Source organism: Bombyx mori, chromosome 27, assembly GCF_030269925.1.
Source record: "Bombyx mori chromosome 27, ASM3026992v2".
Lineage (NCBI taxonomy): Eukaryota > Metazoa > Arthropoda > Insecta > Lepidoptera > Bombycidae > Bombyx > Bombyx mori.
Genome location: NC_085133.1, coordinates 1832857 through 1856775, shown reverse-complemented (window position 1 = coordinate 1856775; position 23919 = coordinate 1832857). Strand labels below are relative to the sequence as shown.

The 23919-nt window shown below is 37.8% G+C and overlaps 1 protein-coding gene across 6 annotated transcripts in view; it reads left to right on the top strand.

Annotated features, from left to right (window-relative positions):
- Nucleotides 1-23919, top strand: part of LOC101740445 (microtubule-associated serine/threonine-protein kinase 2) — a 126183-nt gene that overhangs the window by 20742 nt on the left and 81522 nt on the right. For all 6 annotated transcript variants that reach the window (XM_021346221.3, XM_062676434.1, XM_021346223.3 and 3 more), the window contains exons 2-3: nt 6252-6337; nt 7643-7717. In XM_021346221.3, the coding sequence (XP_021201896.2) occupies nt 6252-6337; nt 7643-7717 (161 nt within the window). The remainder of the gene's footprint in view (nt 1-6251; nt 6338-7642; nt 7718-23919) is intronic.

Below are 23919 nucleotides of genomic sequence, written 5' to 3'. Positions count from 1 at the left end.
AAATGCGCCACCCACTTCGAGATATAAGTTCTAAGATCTCAGTATAGTTACAACGGCTACCCCACCCTTCGAACCGAAACGCATTACTGCTTCACGGCGGAAATAGGCGGGGTGGTGGTACCTACCCGTGCGGACTCCCAAGAGGTCCTACCACCAGTGAAAATTTTTTTCTTCTTTAGTTTTTAAAAAGGATTTTTTTCTACATTGTCATTCAGTGCCATGTAGTGAAGTCTGTCATTGTCAGTATACTGTGTAATTTCGAATATTAATTTTTAAAGAGATTTAAATGCTTTAAATTATTTTATTATTATCTCACAGAAAAAAAACAATTAAGTCTATATTGTTTATTCATTCTGAAATAATCCATATTAAATATTAACGTGCGTGTGTATAATAGATAATAAACACCCAGCCAAAATGTAAATTATCCTGTTCATCTGCTTTAAAGGTCTATCACACGAATGTTTTTTTCCTTTGATTATATGAGTCGACTATTATCAAACGCGGCAATGTGACTTTTGGACAATTATTGGTAAATCAGAAAAACGAATTATTGACTTTGTATTCCATTGGCATTCACAAAACTCTTCTGAACGACATCTTAGATAAATAACAGGTTAAGTTAATACTTTATTTAATGCAGGTTTTGAACGGTTTTTTTTGAAGGAGACGATTATATTCAAATCAATCTGTATTGACATATCAATAACATTTTTTTGTCCAAATGCACAGATTGCCACCTTTGATAATAGACGACTCATATACACGTCATTATTATATTATATATATGATGTGTATATAATCAAAGGTTTTTTCTATGTGGGAATCGAGCCCACGAGCCAGGGCGCAACAGTCAGGGGCGCTAACTGCACCGCCAAGTCATATGTTGAACAATAACTATGATAATACGATGTAGTACCAGCTTATATCACCAGATATTACCAGTTTTAACTGTTAACTCTCTTCTGTTGATGCACTGTGTTGTTTCACACGTGAACATTTTGACACAGAACAAACAATTATCAAGTGTTTCTTGAATTTTAATTTAAAGCAAACATTTTAATTCATTCAAATTAAATAGAAAAAAACTTTCGTATGTAGGTCGAATAGTTTACATTATAACAAGCCATGTCGCTACGTCAAGGTCCGTTTAATGGTATGTGGAGTACTTTTACCTACGATTGACCTTTGATTCATACCAATATTATAAAAGTGAACGTGTGTTTGTTTGTATGTGTTTATTTGTTCGGGTTTTATTATGGAAATAAAGCAACTGTTTGACTTTTTTTAAATAGGTCTAGAGGCTTAATCCTATTACATAGGTTTGTTTTCATCTCGGAAAAAACATTTCGTTCTCACGGGAGACAACATAGAAAATTTTCATAGCCCAGGCGAGTAAAACCGCGGGTAATCTATCTTCTATCTATATACATATATAAAAATGAATTGCTGTTCGTTAGTCTCGCTAAAACTCGAGAACGGCTGGACCGATTTGGCTAATTTTGGTCTTGAATTATTTGTGGAACTCCAGAGAAGGTTTAAAAGGTAGATAAATATGAAAATGCTCGGAATTAAATGAAAACATTTTTTTTTCCTTTGATGTGTCCCCCGTCGGACGGATTCCTTTTGTTTGTTTTAAGTTTATTTTATACAAAAGCTTAGGTATTTTATTTATGGACTAGCGACCCGCCCTCCCTTCGCTTCGGAAACATTAAAACACACATGAAACAAAAAAAAAATTAAAAAAAAAAATTAAAAAAAGTAGCCTATGTTCATCAGGGACAATGTCGGCTTCTAATGGAAAAAGATTTTTTCTAATCGGTCCAGTAGTTTCGGAGCCTATTCGAAACAAACAAACAAACAAATCTTTCCTCTTTATAATATTAGTATAGATTGAGGCACTACGAAGTCTGCCGGGTCAGCTTGTACCTATATAATATTTAAAAAAAAATGCATTACTCTTTTTTTTTTCTCTACGGTGTATTAAAATTATTGTGTCATGCTATAACGGTCATTTCGGAATAAAAACGACCAAACAGAAGAACCGCTTTCTTATGTAAATCAGTAAAAACGGTCTTGAGATGTATAGAGAATATAATGTTATTTATATTGTTGAGAATACACTTCGGTAAACATTACAGTTGTATCTCTGTAGGGTTGTGATGTTCAAATTGATGAACGATGGTTGTCACTTTCATCAGATTTTATTTATTTATATTTTATTTATTTATTTGGAAAACCAACAATACAAAATAAACATATCGTCTTTGTCAAACCAAAATCTGCTATGTGCACTTTTTGAAATTTTTACTTTTTGACCTTTTCGTATAGTTCACAGCCCTATCTACCGTATAAAAAAACTGTTATGTGTCTATAGCTTTAATATTTATCTATAGCTTTCATTCGATATAGTTCTTAAAAATTCACCCTCATATAAAATTTTATACGAAAACGTTTTTACTCGTTAATTCAAAATAGAGTTTTTGCACATACTTAACAGATTTTGGTTTGACAGCGACGATAAAAGATTTAAAAAAAATAGCTAAAACAATAACCAAACATGTTTCCACCATCAAAATCGCGTATAAGTAGAGAGTGAACGAAGGGAAAGAAAAATAAATTTAGAAATTTAAGTTTACACAATCCATAAACTTGTTTGCCGTCATCGAAGGTAAAGGTATTTATAATTAATTATAGATACTTTTTTATTTTTTATTAATAAATAAATAAAGGAAAAGTAAAAGGAAAATACGATAGTACTTTAAATTCGAGCTACAGTTGTCCCTTTCTCGTTCCATTCAAAGAGGTGAGAAAGGAGACGGGTGTGTACAGTTTTCAAATAAATAAATAAATATAAATATAAATATTTACTAACAACCACTCCAGGTTAATTGATCCCGTGCCAAGTTCGTAAAGAACTTGCGTTACAGGTACCAGATAACGGAAATAAATGTAAGATTTTTATTATACACATACATATATTTAATATACATCCATAACCATAACATTTTTTTTTGTATTTAGGCGAGTTCAGAATAAAAAATGCTTCATCACAATCAAGTCAATTCGTTTATTGATAATGTTATATAATATTCATTTATATTTTTCATTTTACGCATTTGATAACGCCAACACGGATAACAATTTAAATAGGATTTTTTTTAAAAAGCTTAGATATAGAACTTCGTTTGTTTTTAATAATGTTCTAATATCCAGTTAGTTTTCCTTTATTATTGTATTATAAAATATACTGATTAAATAAAATTGCCGAATTTCAACACGCATTTCTGAAAAAAATCTGAAAAAATAGGAACCAACTTAGAATTTGAATTTCGATCCAGTGATACGAATGAGATTTGGGGTAGTTTTTAATGTATAAACAACTCCTAATTTATCAGTGTTTACGAATATATAGTTATAGGACCACGTGCCTGTTGTCATGACAACAAATTTACTGTACTTATAATAATTACGGTAACGTTAAGGTTATAAGAATTAAATCAAATAACTCGTTTTTGGCCCCAAATTTGAAAACGACCCTATTATGATATTTTCGCGCTACAAATAATTATCTATATATATAAAAATGAATTGCTGTTCGTTAGTCTCGCTAAAACTCGAGAACGGCCGGACCGATTTGGCTAATTTTGGTCTTGAATTATTTGTGGAAGTCCAGAGAAGGTTTAAAAGGTAGATAAATATGAAAATGCTCGGAATTAAATAAAAATAACAAATTTTGTTTTTCCTTTGATGTGTGTTGTTTTAAGTTTATTTTATACATCTTATTTATCGATTGAGGCACTACGAAGTCTGCCGGGTCAGCTAGTCAGAAATAAAATATAATTATACAATTTTTAAAGATATATTCGTTGCGACGTATGTGACACACCTACCAGAGCATGAGTGATATAATGTAACAGAGAACTGGTATTATTATCTGTTACGCACAGACACTGGCCTTGTAATCGAAGTGATTAAATTTTTTTTTGTATATGTTAATTTTGTTCTAATTCCGGCCTGAACGTTCATTGAACTTTTAGTGTGTTGTTTTAATATTTTAATTTGATTACCAATATTAAATGTGTGTATGTATGTATATCGACGTTTGAAAGGCAAACGAGACTAAGCGACAATAACTGCTTTATACATAAATGATAAGCAATAACCGTATTCGATGCGCAAAAAAAAAATATATTTCTAGGTCTATTAAAATCATTTCAGCTAGATTCGTTAAAATATTTTTTTTTCAGGTATTTCAACTTTAAATTAGTCTACTGTAAAGTTCACGCATTGTCGCTTAGTCACGTTTGTCTTTCAAGCGTCGATATGTATATATGATTGTGTATATATATACTTTTTTGTGTATGTATTTGTAACTTAATATAAATTTCATTGCACCTACCACTATTCACTCTGCACTACCTTTGGTTGACTGGTAGAGAATGCCTTAAGCATTACGTCCGCCAATGTAAATTTTACATGAAGTGTAATAAATAAATAAATGGAATTGTTTACATTGACTTAATATAGCGAAAAGCAAAACTGAAGTTAAAAAGGATCGAAAGCGTTGGTCTTGCGAGTGTTTGTTTGATGCACTGATTTGCGGTCTAACTTACGGGCGATCTGGTGTTAAGTAATTATCGAAGTTCATAAGCATCACAACGCCATTAGTCCCAAGCAGCTGAAAACATGAAGTAAAAGTCTGCTGGTCTCTATCTACTGGTGGTAAGAGCTCTTGTGAGTCCGCACGTGTAGGTACCACCACCCTGCCCATTTCAGCCGTGAAGCAGTAATGCGTTTAGGTTTGAAGGGTGAAGCAGCCGTTGTTACTCTACTGTGACCTAAGAACTCATAGGTCGGTGGCGGCATTTACTTAATACCAGGTTTGGAGGAATTGTTCGAAATGATACCGGCATCTTGTTTTTACCATCGCACCGCCCGCCACCGGAGTAGAGTTCATCCATACGTGGGCTGTTGCTCGTCTGCCTACAGGGCAATAAAAAAAAAAGTTGGGCTGTGAGCTCGTCCACCTATCAATGCAATAAATAAAAAATACTATGCAAGCTATATATACACTTGAGTGTTTCTCGGGTAAAACGGATCTCTATTGTATATTTTTCAACTCTTCGATTTACTCATTCAGCCTGTGTACAGTTGTACTTAGATCAAATGTCCATTTTAACACCTCAACCGAATCGTATTGTTGTTTGGGCCGAATCTTATCAGTCATTGAAACGATGTCGGTCACAGAGCCGGCTGTCGAGTTGAATGGACAAAGCCTTTGATATCAATGAAAACATGTTACGGGATTTAAATTATTATTATTATTATTTATTTATATTTATTTAAAATCTTATTAATAACATAATATTTTTTAATTTTTTTTATTAAAAATACAATTTTTAAAAAACACTATATAAAAATAGATTGCCGCTGAAGGCGGTGTCTACGACACAAGCCACCAGTGGTTAGGACTCCAGAGTGAGAAACCTCCTCACAATGCGTGCAGTATCGAGGATAACTGCTTTCTGTATTAGGCCCTTAACCCAGCTGGATAACGAAAGTTTCTTAAGATGTTGATCGAAACTTTATATTATTTTATTATTATTATTATTACTAGAAGACGACCGAGCTTTGTTCGGTATATTTATTTTTGTTGATAAATTGTGTTGTTTAGTAATTATATTTAAATACGAATTACATATTGATAAAATGATGAAATATTTCAAGATCGTTTAGGCATTTTTAAGTGAACACGTGAGTTAAAAAGACATAAATAATATAAATAAACAATTCATTTTCTTGGTCTAACCTTAAACCAAACACTCATTGGCTTCGGGCAACGGCGGATCCAGAGGGGGGTCGCGGGGTCATGACCCCCTCCCCCCAATATTTTATGCTAGGAGTGTACGTGTATATGTACAAGTTATTATGTGTTAAGTTTTTCAAGTTTTACAATAAAGAATAAATATTTTTAAGTACAGTACTTACGTACATTAATAAAATACCTACTTTTTACTTGTATCTAGTGTTATCAAAATTAAATTATAAGTTCTTGACTTGACTACGACTAAGTATGTGACCCCTTCCTGGCGCCAAAGCTGAATCCGCCCTTTGGCTTCGGGTGGCTTGAGAACGCCATCTGCTGAAATAGCTTTAGTGTTATTGTGTCTTTAAAGCAGCTATTTGCTCTCAATTATGAAAAATTATTATTTTATATATGGATTAAAGTTATGTGTTGTTTCTTACAGATGCGGGCAAGAATTTGCTCACGAATCTTGTGCGCATGCGTCGGTCAGCGCTCGGGAAGTCTGCACCCACTCTCTCGGTACACGTGGTCAGTTGGTTTTGTTTTTTAAATTGACTTTTAACTTGACTTATGTACTACCGGAGTACATAGACGTCGGAACGTGCGTACCGGACTGATTGAGAAACGGAAATAACTTTTACGTAAAACTCCAAAGGAAAATGTATGATTTTAGGAACTTATGAAAGAGAAATGTTCGCAGTTCACAGGTAAAAGTGTGTGTGTGTGTGAGAGAGAGAGAGAGTGAATACACTTTATTGCACACCAAAAACACAATTTACATTCAAAAAACAGTCAAAAAGCAGATACATTTGTACAATAGGCGGTCTTATCGCTAAAAGTGATCTCTTCCTCCTGTGTGGAGGAAAAGTGGTCCTTAGAAGTATTTTATCTCTTTCTCTCGTCGCGGTATATTCAGGTCTGAAACACTGAATTGCGCCCATTTGACCTGATCATGATCCCATTGCTATAGAAATTTTGGGGCTTCTGATCAAAATACCAGTCTGTCTGCCAGTTTACGTCGTCAAAAAATGGCGAGTTTTTGTTATCATTTCTAAGAAATCTAATTGTCTTGACTTACTATAAGCCGTTGAGAGCATTACTTTCAAGAATTTCCATATCATTGCTGTCAAATAACCTAGAATGCTTTTACTATTTGTCCACGTAAAATTTAGTTCGCTACGATCTCAAAGATTTGTCCGTGAGCATTTTAAGGCACCCACACACGACACGAAATGACAAAAATGTTCAACTAAATTAGCGAGTTGACCTTAGGTTTTTTCCTACTCATTTTTTCAGATGATGAATGTTTCGTGTTCTTATGAAGATGTTTGTTTTGTCTTTTCGAACGGGAATTGCACTGCAATGCATTTTTTTGGGTCCAAAATATGCAATTTCTAAGCAGTAGTAACCAAGCGGATTAAAAAAAAAAAAAATTATTGCTTAGATGGGTGGACGAGCTCTCAGCCCACCTGATTGATATTAAGTGGTTACTGTGTCCCATAGACATCTACAACGTAAATGCGCCACCCACCTTGAGATATAAGTTCTAACGTCTCAAGTATAGTTACAACGGCTGCTCCACCCTTCAAACCGAAACGAATTACTGCTTCACGGCAGAAATAGGCAGGGTGATGGTACCTACCCGCGCGGACTCACAAGAGGTCCTACCACCAGTAATTACGCAAATTATAATTTTGCGGGTTTGATTTTTGGCAAATGTATGCTCTGTTAGGATCAAGATAATTATGCTCTATGAAATCTCCCTAGTTTGTATTCTCGAATTCTATTTGACACTCGCCCACACGTCCGTTGATCACAATCTTTTATTCTCAGAAAGAACAGTGCGTGGTATCTCGAAGACCGTCAAGATTGCCGCCTCCGCCTCCACATCACAGGCTTTCACTTGTGGTGAGTTTATTTGCGCTAATAATAAAACTGTACGCGAGAAAAATCTGCACGTGAAAATCGTAATTGCGCGAGAATCGAAAAAGACGCTGGTCTCTGAAGATAAGTAACGGAATCTTTATGAATTCAATCCCTAATAGCATTAAGTCTTTTAATAGGGAATACAAGTCAATTGAGTTTCTCGCCGGATCTTCTCAGTGGGTCGCGTTTCCAATCCGATGGTAGGTTCTGCGAAGCACTGCCCTTACTAGGGTTAGTCCCAGGTTATAGCCCTGTGAGCTCAGCTACCTTACGGCGAATCTAGCATGACCACTCGAGGTCACTAGAATAGGTAGAAAAAAGTCCTTTAAATTTTCCAGTTTTGTAATGGAATTAAGCAGGTAGGAGCAACCTATAAGACTGCTTATCACAAGTGGCTTGTCATCGTCCTTGGTATCTTATGAAGGCTGAAGTATCAAGTTCTTTTCGTACTGTGTTTTCTGATGTCTTTAAAGAGTCTTAGAGATTGTTTAAAGCATTGCTCAACTGATGGACTCTACATATCCTTCGTCGCGATCCAGCGATGATCATGGAAAGGCGAGTAAGATACTGAATTCGATATAAGTCGTCGTGGCGTAGAGGATAAGACGCCCGGTGTGTGCACGGTACTAAGTGGAGCGTTTGGGCCGATGTTCGAATCCCGCGGACAGATACCAAATTTTCTAATAAAATAATAAAATTAGTACACGTTCTCGAATTACTTCCACGGTGTAGAATTACATTATAAAATAACGTCTAGTAATATACAAACTGGCAATAATAAGAATTTGCCTATTTTCTTGTCGTAGTTCCTCTTGTGAGTTCGCACGGGTAGGTATTACGACACTGCTTATTTCTTCCGTGAAGCAGAAATATTTTTCAATTTAAAGAGTGGGACAATCGTTACAACATATGATTGGACTTTAGCCCACTTACAGTGATGTCCACGGGCACCGGTAACCACTAAAGATCAAGTGGGCCGTGTGCATGGTCAATAATGATCTGGACAAAAAATAAATAAAAAGACTTGCCGTGTAAAATCATCAAGATTTGTTTTCTTTTTGTATTACAATGTGGAAAGGCGGTGCTCGATAAGATTGGGTATAAATAGTACAATGATACCCAGATTTTGTTCGTGTCAATATCGATCATCAATCTTGTGATAAAAACGAAAAGGAAGTGAACTATTGTTTGCTTTTTTACGAGCATAATTGTCGAGCTCACAGTGTGACCTACTATAGATACTACTGCTACCTACATATGTATGTATGTACCTAGTCAGGTCATGAGTATTGTCACACAGTAAAAACTTTTCTTTTAGAATGCTGGCCACAAAAAAGTTTATTGAATTCGAATTTCGAATTGTTCATGAAAATAAAAATGTATATATACTTTTAGAATTTTACTCATTTTTAAATATGGAGTGGACGCTTAAAGAAGACCGTGTTGCAGTTATTGTGTTGCATCGTTGCGGTTACGCGCCAATTCAAATTTTTAACATACTGAAAAAGGACAATACCCAAAAGTGGGTCAACTTCATGACAAAACTATTTGTACTTGAAAAACTATGCCTTATTTTTTCATGTTGTTTAGTTTATGTATCAACATTTCTTTCACCCTGGCATTGTTGCAGATTGAAGGCCTGTATTCAAAATCACGGAGGTCATTTTGAATAAACTTTAGTGTCGTAAAAATCTATGTTTTGTTAAGTTCATTTTGGTATATGAATGGTTACATAATTAATAAACTTGTTTCAATTATTTTACATTAAACATGTGACAGAATTTATTACCTGACTAGGTATATACACACTACTTGCTCAGAATAGCGCATATACGAAAGAGCCTACTACTATTGACGGAATATAAGGAAGAGTCCGCACGGGTAGGTACCATCGCCCTGCCTATTTCTGCCGTGAAGCAGTAATGCCTTTCGATTTCAAGGGTGGGGTAGCCGTTGTAACTATACTGAGACCTTAGAACTGATATCTCAAGGTGGGTGGCGCATTTACGTTGTAGATATTTTTTATTATTTTTTTATTTTTTTATTGCTTAGATGGTTGGACGAGCTCACAGCCCACCTGGTGTTAAGTGGTTACTGGAGCCCATAGACATCCACAACGTAAATGCGCCACCCACCTTGAGATATAAGTTCTAAGGTCTCAAGTATAGTTACAGATAGATATCTATGGGCTCAAGTAACCGCTTAACAGCAGGTGTGATGTGAGCTCGTCCACCCATATAAGCAATAAAAAAAATGAGTAGATACTATAGATACTATTGTATCTCTGTATGTACATTGGATCTCGTATCAAAAATATACTTCCGCCTTGATGACGTCATGACTACAAGCCTTGAAAGGTGAAGGTCAATGTACTTAAAGACAATCCGTCTATCAATATTAATATAACTATTTGTGTTCGGAAGTATTACAAACATGGTCATACAGTTGAATTGAATTTAAATTGGTTAGTTTTTTTTGTTTTTGTTTTTAGTTCATCGTTAAATATGCGGAATTGCGAATTAGGCTTGATGTGGAAAGTTGAATGACTGTTTCGTTTTTACACTGTGTTGTCTGGTGTTTATTTTTAGTAGGCGAATATAAAAAAAAAAAAAATTATTTTGATTAATTTTTAGTTTTAGCTATTTGCATTTTTATTCGAATACTAGCGGCCCGCCCCGGCTTCGGTTGGGTAGTAGCGCACGTGATGTAAAAAAAATTATGTAATTTTTTTACACCATAGCTTACATTATTGGAGTTTCAGTAAGGATCCCTAATTTTTTTGAAAATATAATAAATATAGCCTATGTCACCCGGGGATAGCGTAGCTTTCCAACAGTGAAAGAATTTTTCAAATCGGTTCATTAGTTTCGGAGCCTATTTAATACAAACAAACAAACAAACCTTTCCTCTTTATAATATTAGTATAGATTATTCATAATTATTTGTAACATAATTAAATGTGTTTACTGACGAAGAAGTCACTTAGACGAGCTTCAACTAAGAAAGAATGAGTTTGTTGAGAAATTTGATTAAGATCTATTTAACGGCCGTCTGGTGTAGTGGTAAGTGACATGGTCACTACACAAGGTGGTCGCGGGTTCGAATCCCGCCTAGGGAAGATATTTATATGATAAATATAAATGTCTTTTCCAGGGTTATGGATGTATATTAAATATATGTATGTGTATAATAAAAATCTTACATTTATTTCCGTTATCTGGTACCTGTAACACAAGTTCTTTACGAACTTATCACGGGAGCAGTTAACGTGGCGTGATTGTTAGTAAATATTTATATTTATTTATTTATTTATTTGAAAACTGTACACACCCGTCTCCTTTCTCACCTCTTTGAATGGAACGAGAAAGGGACCACTGTAGCACGAATTAAAAGTACTATCGTATTTTCCTTTTACAACTTGCAAAATTGTGACGATAAAAAAAACCTGTGACTACGTTATCTATCCATCTTCTATCTCTATATATAAAAATGAATTGCCGTTCGTTAGTCTCGCTAAAACTCGAGAACGGCTGAAGCGATTTGGCTAATTTTCGTCTTGAATTATTTGTGGAAGTCCAGAGAAGGTTTAAAAGGTAGATAAATATGAAAATTCTCGGAATTAAATAAAAATTACAATTTTGTTTTCCCTTTGATGTGTGCCCCGTCGGACGGATTTTGTTTGTTTTAAGTTTATTTTATACAAAAGTTAAGGTCTATTATTTATCGATTGAGGCACTACGAAGTCTGCCGGGTCAGCTAGTACATTATAATATATAAGCGGTCATCGGCCCTCAAATTAGGATTCCTTGTGCTATGAGCACCAGAGACTGACACACCCTCATATATATGTTTAAATATATATGTACTTATATAGATAATAAACACCCAGACAAAAAGCAAACAATCCGGTTCATCACACGAATGTTTGCTTAATGTGGGAATCGAACTCATGACCCTCAGCGCAACAGTCCGCGGCGCTAACCACCGCACCACCTTTTTTTTCCTTCCTAAGCTGATATAGCCTTAAGAGGCTATGTAACCTAACAAGTAGGTGAAGCTCACGGGGCTCAAACGACGTTACTTACATTAACCCTTTTTTTTAACGCTGGGGAATCCATTTACGGATACCCGGTCCGGGGGGTAAACGAACCGGGTTATGTCGGACTCCGGCGCCTCTTGAGAGGAAGAGGGGGACGAGGAGGGCCAAGGTCCTCCACCTCCCCGAATTCTTCGCAGGAGACTACGCCTTGAAAAAGGCGCGCGAAGCACTTGCCCCGCAGAACGACTACCGACTAAACCCCATCGAGCTCCACCACACCGGCTACACCAGACCTACGGTACCGCAGTGCGCGCCGAAAGAGCAAGATCAGTGCTTCGCAGAATCTACAACCGGATCGGAAACGCAACCCACTGAGAAGATTCGCCGAGAAACTCAGTGGGCTCTGTCTGTGGGTTAACTGCACCACCGAATCACCAATATTTTGTATTTCTGATTTACGCATCAAATGTATTGAATTTAATTTAAGGAACACTATCGAATTATATAAATATACATAAAAATAAATATTTAATATGTAAACAAATGATTAAATAAGACAAACATATTAAAGTCCTTGATGAGACCACAGGAGTAACGATTGGTACTTGTTGCATAACGTCGTCCCGTGTTATCGACGTAGGGCTGCCTGTTTCTGCCGTGAAGCAGTAATGCGGTTCGGTTTGAAGGGCGGGGCAGCCGTTGTCACTATACTGAGATCTTAGAACTTATATCTCAAGGTGGGTGGCGCATTTACGTTGTAGATGTACATGGGCTCCAGTAACCACTTAACACCAGGTGGGCTGTGAGCTCGTCCAACCATGTAAGCAATAAAAAAAAAGAGTTTATTAATGTTATTCACATCATAGAAATTGAGATGTTTATAATTCGTTTGAAAGGTTTTAGATGTTAATTTCCCTTTGTATATAACTATATATTAATACGTGAAGCAAAAACTTTGTATCCCTTTTTACGAAAATTGCGCGGACGGAGGAGTATGAAATTTTCCACACTTATAGAGAGTATAGAGAAGAAGTGCACAATGCTAATATTTTTTTTAAATAATGCATAAAAGATACATTAAATCAATAAAGAAAACATTACACACACTACATACACGCCCTGCCGATTATTAGGTTTCCTTATCAGGAACACTTTTGATTCTTATTATATGATTACATTTATGACGATAGATAAATAATTATTTATTGTTGTTCTACTACTTAAACAAATCGGCATCAATAAATCGTGATAAAGATCATAACGTTCGTATGACCTTAAAAATAAGGATCTGTTTCGGAGAACCTTAGGTGTACATATGGCTGTCTGCTGTCGGCTATGTATTTAATTGAGCACAAACGAACAAAATCCGGCAGCGCTTTTTTACGGTTTAATAAATCCTATAAGTTTTTCTTTTTTTTTGCTTAGATGGGTGACGAGCTCACAGTCCACCTGGTGTTAAGTGGTTACTGGAGCCCATAGACATCTACAACGTAAATGCGCCACCCACTTTGAGATATGAGTTCTCAGGTCTCAATGCCCACGGCTGCCCCACCCTTCAAACCGAAACGCGTTACTGCTTCACGGCAGAAATGGACAGGACGGTGGTACCTACCCGTGCGGACTCACAAGAGGTCCTACCACCAGTCACAGTAAAATAAAAACATACAGAAGCATACATTTCTTTTTATTATTATTTTTATAGTTTAAAGGACTTTCAAACATACGTACCTCGACATAGAAAGTAAATTCGTGTATAAATATTGATCACATGATGTATAATAAATCAGACCAGTGGCTTTCAAACTCTGATAGATTGCGTAATATATTTTTGTCTATGTCAACTATACTATACCGACTATACGGGTCAACCAAAAAAAGGACTAATGGAATTAGATGATTTTTAGTGTTAGGGTAGAACCCGTAGGGGTAGATATCCGTCTACTTCTTCCGAGAAGTAGTCATGTGTTCCGCTAGGAATGGTGTGACAGTCGTTATAGTATTAGAGTTTTCAGTCACATTTCATAAGGTGAATGATAGCAAAGAAGTAATTGTTTTGATTAAATAACTTGCATTTCATTACGTGTATTTGTAGTGTTTATAGATTTTGATTTTTAATTACCTTATGAACGATAGACGCCCATATCTTTGGTCGTAAAAGAATAATAATAATAATAAACTCAAACACAGCTTTGAACATTGCGACTATTGCCAGCCCTGTTTCCGATAAACAATAAGAAAACTGTAAACGCTTTACACTCCAACAATGAAATTAATAAACTTTAGAAATTTAGTATAATCGATAATACCATGTTACATAACTTTGTTTAATCATACATTCGTATGTATAGACATGTATAGACAGACGAAATAGACTGAAGAATAGACCGCCTTCCACCATTTTTTACAACTTTGTGGGTGGTGTTCTTACGTGTAATTTCTGTTTGCGCACATTTAAGAACAAGATAGGCTACCATAGCCATATTAGAGCGCACGAGAGGCGCGGACATTAGCCTTTAAGTTATTGAACAGAAAATTTTGGTCGCCGTTGCCGAAACCGGCTTGGAACCACGATGATGATGATGATTGTCAATGAATATGTAGTTACAATTTCAAGGTCTGAGCGCCCGTGAAAATTTGCTACATTCATCTTCTTCTTCGTCCTAATGTTTACCCGGTCTAATGCCACGGTCCGCTTTTCAACTTCTTCACTTTGCCTGGTTTTCGGTATCGGGTGAGGTTATTCTCCTCCATATCCGCCTTTACCACATATAACATAGATCGAATTGTCTTCAATAATTTACGTTGGCACATGAGCAAGTGATGTAAAGGCCTCCTCGCCTCGCCGTAACAATGAAATCGTAAACCGCACTGGTGAAAATGCTTCACTTAAACGCGGTTTATTTCACGAATAATTCGCATCTTTTGCACGAGAGACGTCGCGTGAAACAGCTGAGCCACACAACGTTGCTATATCATCAACCACTTATTTGCTGTATACAAAACGAATACCGGCATTGAAACGCTTAACCCTTTGCGGTCCTAAGTCTAATTAATATAAGACTAAACTGTATGTCCGATACGTGTGGACAATGAACCTCAAAGAGTAGGAAGGAAGAACAAGGACGGAGCTGTGGAGATATCCTGTTGTCTCTCTCGAGCGTTAGTTTCCTAATGGCGGTAAAGTCAGGATCCATGAAACATCCTATTTTATACGAACCTACCAGATTTAAAACCTTACACCGGTCACTCATATTCGCACGAATACGCAAATCCGCAAGTGTAGGACGACATTTGCAAATGATTATGCAAAGTTTTCGCTGCATTCGTGGTTTTCCAAGCTGTGTCGGTTTTTTAACAGACATCAAAGCGCGCGAACCACGATCCTTCGCGTAGTCTCCCACACATTCGTGTGACCAGTTGCGCCGAGGATTGCGAAGGCAACGGACGTTTCGCTATTTTCATAGATCGTGACGTCTACTGTGTAGCGTATCTTCATCAAAAGAAATCCCATAAAAACAGCATGGCTGTTAATGATGTCTGGGAAAGAATTCAAAGCTCTTTTTCTCTTCAATGTTCTATTGAATTAAAAAGGAGGAGAAATTCGTGAGACATTCGTAAACAAGTGTAGGAGGAAGCGCAAACGGGTTCGCAAATTGAGTACCGAACGAACCCATTTGCACAGCCGCTAAGTTTGCGAATGAATGTTTGACGGCCCTTCATATGCGCGCAAATATTCGTACAATGTACGAATATTTGCACGCATGTGAAGGGCCGGCATTAGACGTTGTCGAACGAATTCGCAAGTTTCTTTATACTTTTATAATAGACATGTACATTGTTGTAATATGTGTTAGACAAGCCGTAAACTCTTTTCATCTATACTAATAAATAAAAACTTACTTGGACAATCATGATATTTCTTTAACAATATACAACATTTTTCTATCGAATTACTTTAACGAACTACAATAATATGTTAAACTATGTACTACAGAACCATTACAGCATTCATTTATCAGCAGCATAACAAATTTTAATACAAACAGTTTACGATGAGACATGAGCATGTTTGTTTGTCCTCGAACGTACAGATTACGTAACGTAATGAATTTTCTATTTGTAAGTCTGTAACTGTGTTTCGTTTATGGTTGTCAAGTCGCAGTTCAGCAAAAATAACCAACTTTCCAGTTTATGTAATTAATTGAAGTACCAATTTTGTACTCGCGTTTAATTTGAATCGTAAATGCCGGTTACATACAAATACGCCCTACTGTACGACAGTGGACTGATGTCCACAGCCCACTGCTGGACATAGGGCTCACAAATGAGTAGGGCGTATTTTGAATCTTCATCATCAGCCCACAGTCGTCCACTGCTTTTTATTTTATTTTATTTTTATTGCCCTTCTAGGCAGACGAGCATATGGCCCACCTGATGGTGAGTGGTTACCGTTGCCCATGGACTTCAGCAATGCCAGGGGCAGAGCCAAGCCGCTGCCTAACGCTGCTGGACATAGGGCTCGCCCAATTCACAACACCGAGCCCGATCTTCAGTTCTCTTCATCCACCTCTTGCCGGCCACCGTTCGGAGGTCATCGAACCAACTAGTCAGGGGGCCGCGCTATTTTTTCCGTTGCGCGCTGTCCACTCGAGAACCTGTCTGCTCCAACGATCGTATTTTGAATCATCATCATCATCATCATCAACAGCCCACAGTCGTCCACTGCTGGACATAGGCCTCTCCCAATCCACACCACTGAGCCCGGTCTGCGGCTCTCCTCATCCACTTCTTGCCGGCCACCGTGCGGAGGTCATCGCACCACCTAGCCATTTTGAATATGGTAGGTTATATCGGTTCTTGGTTACTTTGGTCACATTGCTCGGCGGCCACCACACAACCTTGAAAGAGTGACTGTGGTGGGCAAGGTAAAAGGGAAAAGACCCGCCGGCCGGCCACCAAACCGTTGGTCAGATCAGATAACTGCGCTCACTGGACTCTCTGTTGCGACCGCCCTGAAAGAAGCCGAAACTGAAGGAAATGGAAGCTGATGGTACAAAGAGCCACTAAGGGCTTTCAGGGACACTACCTTCAGCAATGAAGTATGCGACTAAGAAGAAGAAGGTTATATCGGTCGATTAACGATAGATTGCGCGTTTGCTTTGAAGAAAGATTTTGATCTCATTATACTACGGATATTGTGAATTCGAAAACGCCTGACGAGAAAGACTGACAGCCCTACAGTAATTAACTTCCGTGTTACCACACGGCTGAACCCAAAGGTAAATAACTTAACATCGATTTTTGTTTTTGAAAATTCCGTTTTTTTTTTGCAATGATATAAAAAAATGAATGTGGTTATCTTAATCTAGCTTTTTATTGCTCGATCTTGTCCGGTTTATAATCGCGTCGTGAATACAATGCCGCTTATTTAGCTCGAGACATACAATGACAGTCTCAACTGCGTATATACAACAGCTTTTCGATCCTCTAAGCTGGAATGCGTAACTGCTTCTTGGAAAGCTAACAATCATGCGTTGTTGTTAACTTGACTCATGGATTAGGATGCGCTGTCTGAGGGGCTCCTATTAAAACCGACAAAAGTAAGAGAATCATGAATTGCCTTTTAAGGTTAAGGCTGAACCGGCAGGGCATTTATGGGATTAGGGTAGCCCCATCAACCCCATCACAACTACTTCCCTGTCTAAAAAAGGTCTCACTCACACATCTCACTCACAATACCAATAATAATAGATTAATACGTGAAGCAAAAACTTTGTATCCCTTTTTACGAAAATTGCGCGGATGGAGGAGTATGAAATTTTCTACACTTATAGAGAAGAAGTGCACAATGCACAAAAAAATAATGCATAAAAGATACATTAAATCAATAAAGAATACATTACACACACTACATACCATGTATTTGACGCACACACGCATGCATACTATTTATTGTCAAACTTTTGTTCTTGACGTCCGTTGTCAAATTGAGAATAGAATATGGTTTGCCTTTGTTAATATTTTTTATAGTGTAGTCCTGGCGAAATTTGTGATTATAGAAGTATAAAATACAATCATCATAATAGTGTACAAACTTACAATTCCAATTAATTATAGTCGAATTTCAACTACTGCGGGACCTCTAGTAGTAATAGATACGTCATCCGTTTTTCTGTATTTAAGTGTTAGGTCGATATTTCGTTCGTAAACACGTGTTAAGTTGGTATGTTCTTTATTTTTAAAGATCACACGCATTGCACTTTGAGAAACATTGGTCTAAATCGTTAACTTATTCAATCGTTTATCATTTTAGTTTCAATAAGTTTCAGTAAGTAATAATAAATAAATAAATAATAAATAAATATTTACTAACAATCACGCCACGTTAACTGGTCCCGTGATAAGTTCGTAAAGAACTTGTATTACAGGTACCAGATAACGGAAATAAATGTAAGATTTTTATTATACACATACATATATTTAATATACATCCATAATCCTGGAAAAGACATTTATATTTATCATACAAATATCTTTCCTTGGCGGGATTCGAACCCGCGATCCCCTTGTGTAGTGACCATGTCACTTACCACTACACCAGACGGTCGTAATAATAATAATAATAAAACGTACGACTGGAATTTTAGAAAACGCTTAAAATTGTGTTCACAAACTTAAAAAGTAAGGCGCTGCTTAAGTCTGTTTACAGCGAAAATCTACTTAATATGAAAGTCTAGACGCCCGCAAGTAATGGTATTACAGCCAGACCCTACGAGACTGCCGTAATTAATTGGATTCTTAGAAATAATGGACGCATGGTCGCTCTGCGGTTTTCATTAACATATAAAACCGAAGCTATGTAGAGAAAAGTATTTATTTACAAAAAAAAATTTATATATATAGTTTTGATAAACAACTTAAAGGCTGCCTCACTGCTTAGTGCGAGTTTTTAACGTTCTCGATAGCGTAAAAGTTAACTCAAATTTGTATGCAGTTGGAAAAGCGTCACTAGCGGCAAGCGTTTTTTTTTTTTTTTTTCACAGGAGAAAATCGCCGGATCCCCACCCGCGCGGCAGGTGGGGTATGTGGAAGTTGAACCTCACTAAAAACTCCTGCCGCTCACAACCGGCGCCCTACCTCGGACCGGGCCGGAGCCCAGTCGGGGCTATTGAGACGGCGGGACAGGGTTGACGCAGAGCACATTACATCCATCCCACCGTCCCACGGACGAGCGGCAAGCGTAGGCAAACGTTCCAAGTCCATACAAATTTGAGTTAACTTTTACGCTATCGAGAACGTTAAAAAACTCGCTCTAAGAATACAAGTAGCGTCGGAACTCGACTATACAGAAATGCTATTACTACGTTTATCGGTAACTTAGAATTTTAACCCACTCGCATGTTCCCAACTACGGCTCACCACTGTGGGTAGTTCATAACCCGGTAAATCCTAATATATCATTATAATTCTTCTGTCCGTGTGTATGTTGGTGAACTCCTAAACGGCTTAATCGATTTTGATGATTTTTTTTTGTAGGTTCAAAATTTTATGTATATATTGAGTTGGAATAGTGCCCCTAGCGGAAAACATTCCCTACGTTGTTCCAACTCCATACAAATTTGAGTTAAAAAACTTTCACTAAGTACACGTCCCTATGCGACATGATAAGAAGACACGCTGCGTCGAACCCACGTAATGTATGTATAAGGTCAAGAATAAGAACGGCGTATTGTCATCCCCCCAGAATGTCAGCAACATGAACTCTTATATTCTATGAACTAGCGACCCGCCCTCGCTTCGCTTCGGAAACATTAAAACACAAATGAAACCAAAAAAAAAAATTAAAAAAAAAATTAAAAAAAAAGTAGCCTATGTTCATCAGGGACAATGTCGGCTTCTAATGGAAAAAGAATTTTTCAAATCGGTCCAGTAGTTTCGGAGCCTATTCGAAACAAACAAACAAACAAATCTTTCCTCTTTATAATATTATTAGTATTAGTACACTCGCGAGCAAAAGTTTGGAATCGCTTACTTGAAATTGGTTCCGCGCGATCTTGTGTACTAAATATTTTTTTGATAATCATAAAAATGAGCTCATTTTAAAGGTTCAACTCTTATCTTAAAACTGATACCAAATTCATTAAAATCAAGCCCGTATTTAAGAAGCTATCCCGGATTAAGTGAAGGAATAACGAAAAAGACGTGTTTCAATTGATTGATACGTCGCGAGTTGCAACCTATTGACCCCTATAAAAGCACCTGTTATCGGATTTTCTTTATCAGTCGACTTTCACACGTTGTCCGGTACACATCTTCGCTACTTTTGACCCTTTACCTTGTACGACAATGTAGACAACACCTACAGAAGCAGCACAATCGTAGTCCTATTGCAAGAAGGGCTCAACCAGCGGGTTGTCGCTCGTCGGCTCCACATAAGCCAGTCCTGTATTACAAAAGCTTGCAAGCGCTTTCGGGAGACTGGTAGCTTTATCCCGAGACCAAGATCTGAACGGCGCCGGTGCACATCGGATTGGAATGACCGTTTTATCGTGTCAATCTCTCTCCGAAATTGGCATTTACCTAGTGTCGACGTCCAACAGGAGCTCCAGAGATGTTCGTGGGGTAGCAGCCAGCGAGTGGATAGTTCGTCGACGACTAAAGCAAGCGAATCAGACTCCAAAAAGGTCTGTCACAGGCCCGAAACTCAGGGCAGCTCACCGACAAGCACGCCTTCAATTTGCTCCCACCCATCTTGATTGGGAAGTTGAGTAATGGAGGCAAGTCCTGTCCTCCGACGAGAGCAGGATGTGTTTGCACGGCAGCGACCGAAGAGGTCGGGTCTACCGGTGGCCTGGGGAGCAATTTGCGCAGTGCTGTTTCGCTGAAACAGTGGCTTTGGGGGCGGCTCTTGTATGTTGTGGGCCGGCATTTCCTTCGACGATAAAACCGAGCTTGTTTGCATGCCTGGCAGGGGACGAGGAGGCGGTCTAACTACGGACCGGTGTATTTCCAATATTCTGCTAGAACATGTCGTTCCCTATGCGGGATATACCGGTGATGACTTCTCCTTATGCACGATAACGCTCGTTCTTTCACTGCCCGTGTAATAACTGAATACTTTGAAGAAGTCGGTATCGCCACATTGGACTGGCCCGCGCTCAGCCTTGACTTGAATCCTATTGAGCACGTGTGGGATGAACTGAAGAGAAAGGTTCGTTCCAGAACTCCTGCTCCTTCATGTCTGAATGAGCTGAAATCGGCGTTGATTGAGGAGTGGGAAGATATCCCACAAGAATCAATTCAAAAGCTGATCAGGTCTATGAAGATTCGTCTTCGAGCAGTTATTAGGGCGAGGGGAGGGAACACAATGTACTGACACTTAATTTTAAGGCTAAATAAAATTTTTGTTTATTAATTTTTGTTGTTTCATTCATTCATTATTTTACCATATTTCCTTGTTTTCCTACCTCCTTCACTTAATCCGGAATAGCTCCTTAACTACTGGCTCGATTTGAATTAATTTGGTATCAATTTAAAGTTGACAGTTGTACCTTTAAAATGATGTAATTTTTATGATAATTAAAATTTTATTTAGTAAGCAAGATCGCGCGGAACCAATTTCCAGTAAGTGATTCCAAACTTTTGCTCGCGTGTATATATTAGTATTAGTATATTAGTATTAGTATAGATAATAACGTGTTTTGTTTGACCTTGATAATACGCACTGTCGCAAATCGCGAGCACACTAAGATTTTCGACTTCTATGTCCGTGAGTCATCGAGCTGTGTAATGCCAAAGATCTGCCTCAAGGTGAAACGTAATGACCGTATCTGCGAGTAGATCGCGTCATAAAAATTGATAAAGTCTCGGTAGTACATACGGTCGAAGTGTTACTGGTTTTGCACGGTGAAGGCAATGTCAATGGCGTAGTTAGTTTTTTGTCAACTGATGAAGTAGTATTGTTGTAAGGTTATTGGAAGATTATAGGAATTACAGTGCGTAGATTGGTCACAGATGAGTCTGGACTGGCCTAAGTATTATTAAATTGCTATTGTACTCTGATTACCTTGAAAGGTTTATCTGGATTAATAGAACAACAATCGAAGAACATAGTTAGTTGTAAGACTTGTTACTTAAATTTAATGGATTATCAAACCACTATTTTTGTCAAATACCGTCTGTGGTATGAGCCTAACCATATATTACTACCTAACTGCCTATTATCTATTCAATTGCTGTCGTAAGCTCTAGTGACAATTTCTACTTTTTTTATGATTGAAGGATTACTGGTGGCCCGTAGGCCTTTCCAGTTTTACCAGGACAGGTGGGCAAGCAAAGCCTCAGCCAAAAGGGGTGGGATTTGCTAACAGCTGCCCGAGCGCCTCCGAAGGAGACCTAACAACTCAAGAGCAATTGCTTCGCGAATGAATCTACTACCGGATCGGAATCAATCGCGACGCGCTGAGAAGATCCGGCGAGAAACTCAGCGAGCTGATTCATGGGTTAGGTTGCACGCCGACCTCTTTGTCGAGTTCGACGAGTACGGTTAGCGGGGTTCCTTAGCCTGCTCTTAGTGTTAGAGCTGAAGGCGTCTAATGCAAAGGTTATTGGATCAGATGGATCCGTAAGGACGTGTCTAGGGCCTCGTCGGTAACTGGCTTCCGCGTGATCAGAATTAGGGGAGTAGTCAGCGGCGGCAACGATAAGGCGATTATCATGACGCATGGTCTTATCGAAGTACCGTTCTGACGCTGACTTCATGTATTTCCGGATTGAATTTCTACCATGAATGCTCTGTCCGCGTTTGCAAATACAACTGAATCTCGGTTCTGATAACCGATTAACATCAGAAGATTAAATTACCATGTTCTATCACGCCGTTTTAAAATCTAGAAGTTTCCTAGAAGTCCGGCAACAACTGCCAATCCTCGCCACGATCGAATGACCGAATCGCGTAGACTACGAACGAACAAAATTATATCCACAATATTTCTATTCCAATTGATCTCGATCAGAATCTTAAGCGATTGAAGGCCACGAGTAAACAACGTAACAGGGGCTCATTGCTGGCTGGCAATCAAAGTTTGGAAAGTGAACTCAAGTGGAACAAATCTGTTCGAAGTCCTTGCTGAATATTGGATACACGTGTATATTTTTATTGATTTAGTTGAAGTTACAGATATTGGCTTTTGGGTCGGGATGGAATATAAACGTCGAAAATTTTTTTTGGCTAACCTTTCTTAAAGCTCACCCTTTTTAAGAACGGTTAGCTGGTAGATAACTCAATTGTTGAGTTAAGCTCGCCATTTTATAACTTTTCGCAATTGTTATATTGTATTAACTGTGTGTACAATAAAGAATAAAGAAGAATAATAAAGAAGATATGTAAATGTGGTATACCTACATTATATACCATGTAAGTTAAAACCGAAACAGTAATCAACATCTTATTTTGGAAAAATATTTTACTCTGTCTTGGATCAAAAATGTAGTATATAACCCGACTACCAGCGGTTTCCAAGCGCTATGATATCTCCTTTAAACAAAGCCTGAATAGAGTCCTCAGCGATATTCGCGTACGACTTTTTCTTCCTACCTAATCGATAGTAGCCTAGGGTAGGAGTGGGTGATATAAATCGTATATAGATTCAATATCTATATATCGCAGCCATATCGTTGAATCCGATATCGCCCCGCACGAAATCTATATATCGATATCAGCCGATACACGATATTGCTCGATGTGATGCGTATCGGCATATCATACCGATTCGTGAATCGAAATCTATATAACGATATCAGCCGATACACGATATTGCTCGATGTGATGCGCATCGGCATAACGTACCGATTCGTGAATATCAGCAATATTCGTTTGGTTCGTATCGAATCGGCCAGAGTGAGTGAGCGCACGATAGGGATATCATGTGATGAATGAAACAGAAACAGGCATTATCCATACAATTGTAAACCTTATATTTAAGTCCATATGTTTGTAGATTATTCTTAGCGTATCAGCAGGATACAATTTAGGAAAGAAGTTTCAACTTTCGACCCTAACTTGAATGCAGTATAGCCTATTTGCATCGTTGAATTTAATTTCACGCGCTTTGACCTTGAACTAGAATTTTTGGACAAGTGTTTA